The sequence below is a fragment of the Triticum aestivum genome, chromosome 2D (assembly GCF_018294505.1).
Source record: "Triticum aestivum cultivar Chinese Spring chromosome 2D, IWGSC CS RefSeq v2.1, whole genome shotgun sequence".
Classification (NCBI taxonomy): Eukaryota; Viridiplantae; Streptophyta; class Magnoliopsida; order Poales; family Poaceae; genus Triticum; species Triticum aestivum.
Window position 1 is genome coordinate 642,935,407 of NC_057799.1, and position 9,320 is coordinate 642,944,726.

The 9,320-nt window shown below is 43.8% G+C and overlaps 1 protein-coding gene across 1 annotated transcript; it reads right to left on the minus strand.

Moving 5' to 3' along the window:
- Positions 1-4,408: 4,408 nt before the first annotated feature.
- Positions 4,409-6,374, minus strand: LOC123050713 (putative receptor-like protein kinase At4g00960). Its single transcript, XM_044473467.1, has 6 exons — positions 6,146-6,374; positions 5,715-5,965; positions 5,347-5,608; positions 4,959-5,187; positions 4,699-4,849; positions 4,409-4,606 (listed from the first exon to the last, which is right to left on the minus strand). Exons 1-6 carry the CDS (start codon positions 6,372-6,374, stop codon positions 4,409-4,411), a joined length of 1,320 nt encoding a protein of 439 aa, XP_044329402.1.
- Between the last annotated feature and the right edge of the window lie 2,946 nt (positions 6,375-9,320).

Sequence of the window (9,320 nt, forward strand, 5' to 3'; positions counted from 1 at the left end):
AATAGCCAATACGTACTACTTTGTCAGTCAGGGCCCAACAACAATGCGAGCGAACAAAACCCAGGCCGCTGCTCCTTCTCGCTACGCCTCCCGCCTCCCGTGTCACCGCTAGCTAGGTCTTGCCGGCGGCGGCGGCGATGAAGGGTGTCGCCGGAATGGCCTGCCGCCGAAGAAGCAGGCGCCGCCATACACAAACCCACGCGAGTAAGGAGGGCGCTAGAGTGGCCCGCAGCTGCAGCGCGCGCCTCCGTCCCCATGTCCAGGCGAGCGAGGAGAGATCCGGAGCGGTCCTCTCTCGTCGCGGCAGCTTCCGGAACACGCCGCTTGAAGACAACGATCTCCTGAGGGAGATCCTCCTCCGTCTGCCTCCGGAGCCCTCCTCGCTCTTCCGGGCCTCCGCCGTCTGCAAGCAGTGGCGATGCGCCGCCACGGACCCCAGGTTCCACCGCCGGTTCTGTGCACACCACAGGAAGCCGCCCCTTCTCGGTTTCTTTACGATCATCTTCGATTCTATCGAGTTCACACCCGCCCTGGACCGTCCCGACCGTATCGCTACTCACCTCGGCAACGTCCGAACCCATGAGTTGCTCGATTGCCGCCACGGTTGCCTCCTTCACACGGACCAGCTGGGGGATGAGGTTATAGTGACAAACCTCATCACCGGAGCTGCTCGCCACCTTCCCTTTCCGCCAGACTTCAAAAACAGAAATTATTGCGTCAACGCCGCTGTGCTCTGCACTGCCAGCGACCGTAATCACGTGCACGGAAGATGTCACTCGAACCCCTTCAAGGTGGTGTTGATCTCCGAACACGTAGAGCCTTATCGCATAATGGCATGTGTTTACTCCTCCGAGACTGCCAAATGGAGCAATAACATCTCAACAATCGTTTCATGCGATCTTGAGGGTTTTCGTGTTTTTGGGTCGCTTGGTTGGAGAATTATATAAGCGATCACATACTTGAGTATGATTTGGATGAGCATAGCCTAACTGTGATCAATGGGCCTCCCGTTACAAATGTTTTCCGCCATGGCAGCCATTGGATCATCGAGGCCGAGGATGGTGTTGTTGGCATGGCCATATTGTCTTATCCTCGCTTGCAAATGTGGCAGATGAATGTCAATTGCCATGGTGTTGCCACATGGGAGATGTTGAAGATCATGGATGTGCATAACATTCTTGGGCTCCCTCCTCCGATTGAAGGAAAGAGGGCATATGAGGGACATATAGTGGGATGCATTGAGGATACTGATAGAATACTTTTATCTGTAGACGACATTATCTACATGGTTCAACTAAATTCAATGCAGTCTATGAAACTTTGTCAAGACTGTAGGTATAGTTACTATCATTCTTTAAAGAGTTTCTATCTACCAGGTCATTCTTCATTCTTAATCCTCATATTGTAGGAGTAACCTAATAATATTCTTGTGTTATGTACATGGTTGATCGAATACCTTCGTTGCGATTCTTAAGTGTGCACTAACAACTTAAACTTGGTTATAATTGTGCTTTGCTAGATAGACGAACTTATAGCCGTATTGTTTAGTATATGTTATCATTGAATATAGTTGTCTTCACTCTTCACTATTCGTTTGCTAGATAGACAAGCTTACATCCCTTTGTGTTATCATTCAATGTAGTTGTCTTCATCCATGGGAGGTAAAAAAACAAATATTAGAAGAGTAATATTGTGAAGTCAAATGTCAGATTGTTAACTCATTCAACATGTTACTAGCACATACGTAAGACAGTAACACACCTTTTTTTGCATTTGTTTTCTCTAATCAGGATCCATTTATTTAATTTGAATACCTAAGATCACATTTGTTTGTAGTGTTAACGAGTTTTAGCATGTTTTGTTTTTCACTAGTTGAGGAGGGATGGATGTACATGAGATAAATTATATGCCATATCTTTCTTTCTTACATGCTAAATTCTTAGGTATGAGCTAGCTATATATACTGTTGTAAAGAATATATTTCTTGCAAAAAGCAACATATGTGGTTTTATCCGTTTCATGAATACAGTAGTGCTATGTTTTACTTATATTTGTCAATTCATCTTTGTAACAAACTCACTGTTGCCTTCGCACATCCATTTGTCATTTTCTTGGAGTTTTATTAAATGTCTGTCTTATGCTTTTAGGCACATCCATTGATGGTGCATGTGATGGAGTTGAAATTTTGCACAATACATAGGATGGCGGTCTGATTTGATATGCTAATGTGCTGAAATAGTTCGACGGGTAAGAAAATCTTCTGGATATGTTTTCTTCTCTTTGGAAAATAAATGGCAGCCAATGATGGGTAAGATGCACCCTCAAACTACCATCCATTCGTCTATAGGATTTACACAATGCTAATAATAACACAGACAAACAATTAAAAATGGTGGTAATGCTAAGTAAAAAAATGAATCCTCTTTCGGATCATAAATGGAATGCAAATGATCCAAATGTTGTGCCCGGATTTTCCTTTGTTTTAGTAGCCCATCTTGTTATTACAAACAGCTGTCCCATCATGCTAGTCCACCAACGAACAATTTGTGTGAAAAGGCTGATTGTCATTGTTATTCTGACTTTCCGCGGAGATATAGCCAGTAATATGATATAGCTCTTTTTTAGGGGGTGTTATGTAGCTCTTCTTTATGTTGCTCGGCTGATCATGAGTTTATACACATGTCTTGTTCATACACTGTTACATACCACTAGGTGCTACTATTAGGTTTTATCTATATTTGTATCATGTTAGTAACAGATTAGCGCATTTGTTTTCCGCAGGTGAAGAAGGGCTGCTGCAGTTGTTAGTTGTCACTGAGTTTGTCGCACTACATCAATGTTCTCGGCAGTGTTTATATGTTGGCAAAAACATCTTCTGTGCCTTAGTCTAAACAAGTCTCTAATGTTGCAAGATGCTTTTGAATACCTAATCCAGACAATTTTTGTGTTATTACAAGTCGGATGTCATCATCTCTTGTTGCGCTTATCAGCTTTTCTCTCGAGCCATGATAGTTTCAGACCAAGTATCACGAAAACTTGTGTGTTTGAGTGTGCTTGTCAGCTGTGATTTTCTTTGAATTTGTTTTGAATTTACTGTTCATAGAGGGTGTAGGGGCACCCGGGTGCTGAAAATCATATCTCTATATGATTTCTGATGAAATTGTCTTGCGACGATGCAATCTCTGATTATCTGTCTACTTTGGAAAAGTTTCCGTCTGTTTCGCTCCTTGCTTACTCCATCTAAGCCTCCTTATAATGGAAAAACTATATGCTAGATCATGTTGGACTGCTGCAAGTAGCTTCCTTCTTGGCAATTGTTCAGACCATCTAGGAAATGGAAACACATTCGGACCAACACTAGCATGCAGCAGAAAGTTGAGCTAGTCGACACTCTTGTTCACATGCATGGATGGACAGTGAGAAACCTTTGCCACCAGGAGAAATTCGACGATATCCATCTCCACCACTTAGGCGTGGGCGTGTGGCGATCACCACTACTCAGTTGTACTGTAGATCAGTCAGTCAATGCTACGCGTGAAGGCGAGCTAAACCTCGGCCTCCGCTTGCCCGCTACCGATGACCGTGGTCAGTATCTATCAATATTAGTGGAGTTTGAATTTACAGCGGGACTGCAGATAGTTACGAGGTGTCGACTATCCCAATCCTCCTCCTCCTGCTGTTCTGGGATGCATACTTACATAGCCTGCAAAATAGTTCAGTGGAGCCAGTGTACTGCTTGCTTGCTTGTCCACGGTTCAGAAAACGGGAAAACAGAGAGCATTTGGATGATGTGCAAATACACTATCTGTGCCAACGACCATCACATTCACTACACAAGCAGAGCAGCCTGGCACTATGAAAACACAGAGCAGAGGTTGAGTCGGTATCATCATATCAGACCAGAAACAGCATCGCATCGCATCACACACTGTGATTAAATATACCACACTGAATTTACAGACCAGTCCTCAAATCGGCTACTGTTAAGCGTCGCGCGCTTCAGCATGCAAATGGCGTAAAAGAGTTCGGTGTTAGCGGTGGTGGAAATCTGTTGCTGGGAATGACGAGGAAGGCGACTAGCGTGAGCTAAGACGATAGGGCCGGGGAAGGTTCCTTAAGGATGCCAGCCGCAGACAGGTCGATGCTGGTCTACAATACCCCCAGCCATGATCGGCATCTTGGATGGCTAGGGGTTGACGCACCGGCTCACCATACTGCAGATCAGCGCCAGGTCATCATCAGCATCGGTCCACTCACTCTTACAAGTGTCGGTGCAGCGGCTCACTGTGGCACCTGTGAATGCAAGGTCCTCAGATAGTAGATACCCAGAAAGATGTTGAAGTACAATGCTAGCAAGAGAATGAAAGCGCTAGCAAATGATCATACCTCGACCGTTGTTTACGTCGCTTCATTCCAAAATGCTATAATCAATACATTCCAATCCTCGAAGCATACTGATAACCTTCGCTACCGGAGGCCTCTTGGTGCGTTCAGGATTCACACAGATTAGGCCTACCTGGAGGCACCTCTTTATTTGTTGGCAATCTATTCTTAGCGACCAGTACCCCGGCGTTCTCTGTAACACATTTCTCCATTTTCTAATAGTCTGCAGAATTATACCAAACATCTGAAAGGTTAGGGTGCAAAAGGTAAAATTCAAAGAGGTCCATTTGGAAACTTGAGAATGAATTTCCTTACAAGCTCGATAAATTCATCTGAAGCAGTTCTAGTAACGTCCGGGTAGTCCCTGTGTCCTGTTACTACCTCCAAGATAATTACACCCAAACTGAATATATCTGATTTTGGTGTAATTTTACCTCCATTTAAAAATTCTGGCGCCATGTAACCACTGAATCATAACACAAATACAACTTTGAAGTGTTGGAAGTGACCGTACTAAAAGCACATACTTCTTATGGCTACTAGAATGTATGGTACTATAAATGGCATTAACTTACAATGTTCCATCCCGAGATGAAGTGCAAATACTTTGTTTTTGATCAAGTAGTCTTGATAGACCAAAGTCTGTAATTTTTGGGAGCATACCGTCATCGAGCAATATGTTGGCAGGTTTTAGATCAAGGTGAAGAATAGGCTTATCCATTTGCTCGTGAAGATGACACAAACCGTAGCAAATCCCCTCAATTATATTGTAGCGTGTGCTCCAATCAAGTCCAGAAGATTCATCTGCATTTGTAGACATAAGAGGATCATTCCAAGAAAAAAATCTATGATTCTTTTTCTCTATATAATAGTATGTGTAATAAAATACAGTTTTTTAACAGTTAAGCTTTCTAAAAAATGGACAAACTACAATCTTAAATGAACAGGATATCGGGAACCAACCTGACAGATACTTATTGAGACTTCCTTTGGGCATATATTCCAAGCAGAGTAATCTCTTTGCTGTCTCTGCGAAAACGTATTTCCCGTTGTACTCCAAACATGCATTATGTGTCTCGTAGCAGTAGCCTACGCACCGCACAATATTTGGGTGCTTCAGCACCATAAGATGGTAAACCTCACGCTCGAATTGTTTCTGCAGGCCTGGAATTAGCGACGATGCGATCCTCTTCACGGCGATCATTTCCCCATTCGGCAGCACTCCCTGTTTGAGTTTTCGGATCGAGTGTAGTTACAGACAGACAGACAGAGACATGCAGAGATAGGTTTGAAACAAGAAGTATACGCTGATATAATCTTGAATGATTTACCTTGTATACCACGCTGAAACCACCTTGGCCAAGTATCCGCTCGATGGAGAAGTTATCCGTGGTCTCCTTTAACTCTTGCAGCGGTATGTGGTGCGGCCTCGAGCTCTCATCATGTAGCATGGTTTCCAGGGTACTGGGAGCATGAGGATCCGGAGAGCGTGCTGGTCCTGGGGCCGGTGCTGCACCACCATCGATCGGCGTCGAGGTTGTGTTGGTGGAGGGAGAGGAACCATCATCCGAAATCGAATATGTATCACCATCCAGGTGGCGTGGAGGTCCCTGTAGGGTCTCCAGGGTAAGGAGGGTACTGGGAGCAAGAGGATCCGGAGAGCGTGCTAGTGCTGCTGCCGGTGCTGCACCAGCATCGATTGGCGTCGAGGCTGTGTTGGCATCCGATATCGAATATGGAGCATTCAGGTAGCGTGGAAGTTGATCACCATCACCACACATCACGACCAGTACCCTCTCAGGACAATGAAGACGTCGCTCTGAGGTTGCGTTAGTGAAGGCAGCATCACAATCATCCGGTTGACTCACAGGACGCCAGAACCTGGGCAAAAGGAAGTTGTATAGGCTGCCGCAGGACTCAGAGAGGCTCGTCGTCGTCGTTGTCGTTGTCGTGTCCCGCCGCGCCCCCAAGAAATTGGTCACCCTGTCCATCTCCTCCGGATTGCAACCGATCGGTGGCGCCACTAGAACATCCTACGGTGCTGGATCCGCATGGCTGGCGTCCTGTTCATCGATCCCTCCGGATTCACCCGCGATCTTGGACCTCCTAATTCCTGAGTCCATTCACAAGCAAACAACGCTGTGGATGAGTCAGTCGATTCAGAAGCAAACAACGCTCTGAATCGGTTAGTCGATCCAGAGTGGGTGTGGCAGCTCACCCACGAGGAGTCAGTCGGTCTGCAGCCCGAATCTGCCGGCGCCGGCGCCAGTCCAAGGCCGGAGGAGAAAGAAACGCGTCGTGGTTGATGCAGTGGTGGAGGTGGAGGAGGGGAACCCGGATACTAAAATAGATAAAGCGGGGAAACACTTTTTCTGAACTGGAAGGAAGGAACAATCTGTGCTGGCGCGCGTGACCATCCGATCGAGCCATGTCGATCACTAGTGTGCTAGCTATATATCAAAGGTTGAATAATTTGCTCCGCGTTGAGAATCATTCTTGTTGTTTTTCCTAGAATTGGTGGTGTGTGTGTGTGGATTCCGCGGAGGAAAGGGACTTTTTTCTGTGAAATATTTTACTTGCAATTGTATGGTGTACATCCCGTGTCTCCAAAAAGACATCTATGGAAGCTCAAATTACCATGTATTAAAACCTTCTGCTAGCTAGCACTCCTTGGGAATATTTTGACCTGAGATGTGCTCCTTCAGAGGGGATGTGTGGAGGAGAAAAAGCGCCTACTTTGTTTACATGATGATAAGTCCATTGACCATCTTTTTTGTTGTTTCATTGCTGCTAGATACATTTTGGGGACTGCTACAATGTGCTTTTTTCTTTTTCCTGTATTCCCACAAGCATGCCAAATCTTTTTGGTGGTTGCTCGAACATTTCTCCACATCCACCAGGAAAAAAGCAATTGTGTTCGGATGGCGGTTGCCATTGTGGCCATATGAGCGTCTGTCTTCAAATTAATAAAGCCCACATAACATCGTAGATTTTGGCCTTATGAAAAATCTTTCCCAATGACCCGAGTGTGATTTTCTTTTAGAATGTAGATGCAAGCATCGTCCGACTCTGAATTAATAAAGTCCACATAACATGGCCCGACTGTGATTGCCCACCAGGTGTGTTAGGCTCCGTTTGTTTAAGCTTTTTGGAGCAGCTTTGGATGGAAAAGAGCTAACTCCGGCCTGTATATTGGTATCACTCTTGACAAGCCCATCATTTTGGAAGCTGGCTGTTCTTCTGTGGCTTCTATGTTTGAAAGAGAGGGTGTTGACAAGTCAACTCTGATGGACCTAAAGAAGGAGGCGTTGAATGTCTCTAAGCTGTTGGTGGGTATAAAGATCTTCAAGATTAACAGGAGGGCTAATATGGTGGCTCACGAGATTGCGACGTTCAGTCTTGATAATATGTCTGATGGTATACTTTCTAATACTGTTACACACTGTATGGCAAATTTTGTAATGAGTGATTGTATGAATGCTTTAAGTTAATTAATATATGGTGGGGGTTTTCAAATAAAAGAAAATAGCTGACTCTAGACAAACATCTATTTTGCATCCGCTGTGGAGGGGCACCTACCTTTGCCATGGATTTTGTGCAACAACATGATGCAGATGTTGGCCTGGAGGTGGCGACCATCATGAAGATTTAGCACTTAGTTATGAACTTTGCAAAAGTCCCTTTTCTGCATTGCTACCATAAAGCAAATGAAGTGTGAATGGTATAGCAAAAAATCCTTTAGCACTAGATCTTCTAGTTTATGAGAATCTTCAATCCCTGAATTTATTTTTCATCTTATTGTAAACGATATGACCATGGTCGAGGAATAAACTCTACTTGTTGTATAAAAAAAGTTGGGAGGTGACCTGCCGGAGCTACCAGTGTGACGCGTGGATGCTTGTTAACGAATGAGCCCGTGACGGGTTGATGCATAGGAACCAACGAGCAAACCTAAGCGAGTGGTTTCTTCCCAACCTGGTTTTCTCTAGGAATCTGCACTTCTTCTTTGGGCCCTTTACTCTATTTTCTACTACCTCTATTTCGAATTATAAGATGTTCTAAAAAAAATTCAGAATCGGATGTATATAGATGTGTTTTAGTGTGTTTGTTAACTCATTTTAGTATGTACGTAGTCCATATTTAAATTTCGAAAATGTCTTATATAATTCGAACAGAGCTGGTAGTGATACTTGTAGAGACAAGACTAAGTATTCTTGTATAGATATAGGGATGACAAAGAGCCAAAACGGAAGAAACTTAGTGTTGTCATTTTTGTTTTCGTATTTCTTTTATGCATATGCATATTTTGGAAAATAACAGGAAAGCAGACATTGTCGGAGCAAAAATAGAGCAAATATGATGTAGAAGCTAACATTTGCGGACCTCAAAGACCACTTGAACCATAAAGAAAAAATACAATAAGACCAGCAAATGCATGTTTGGTATGTAAGCCTCGTGGGAGTTATTTCTCTCCCGTACAGAGATATATGATAGCCTCGCCTCTGGCGGTCGCTTTAGTGGGCCAGCACAGTATAGCGGTTTTGGGAAGCTTCTATGACCAGTTTTAGAAGCTTCAGTTGTTTTTTGTTCTATTATGTGTATTTTATGTGTTGCCTTTTTCTTATCAGTTTTCTTCGGTTTTTGGGAAGCTTATATGACTGGTTTTAGAAGCTTCAGTGTTTTTTCCTATTCTGCGTATTTCTGTGTCGGCTTTTTCTTATCGGTTTTTCTTTTTTCAATTTTCTTTTTCTTCTTGTCTTCAGTTTTTTCTTATTCTTTGGTTTTCAGCAAATGCCTTCTTCTTTTTCAATTTTAGACGCTTCTTCAGTTTTCTTTCTTCTTTTTTCAACAAAAATCTACTTTTTTCAGGACACATTGCACACGCGTAACTTTTTTTCCTGGATACTTGTTGACCATTTTTTACATGATATGCATTT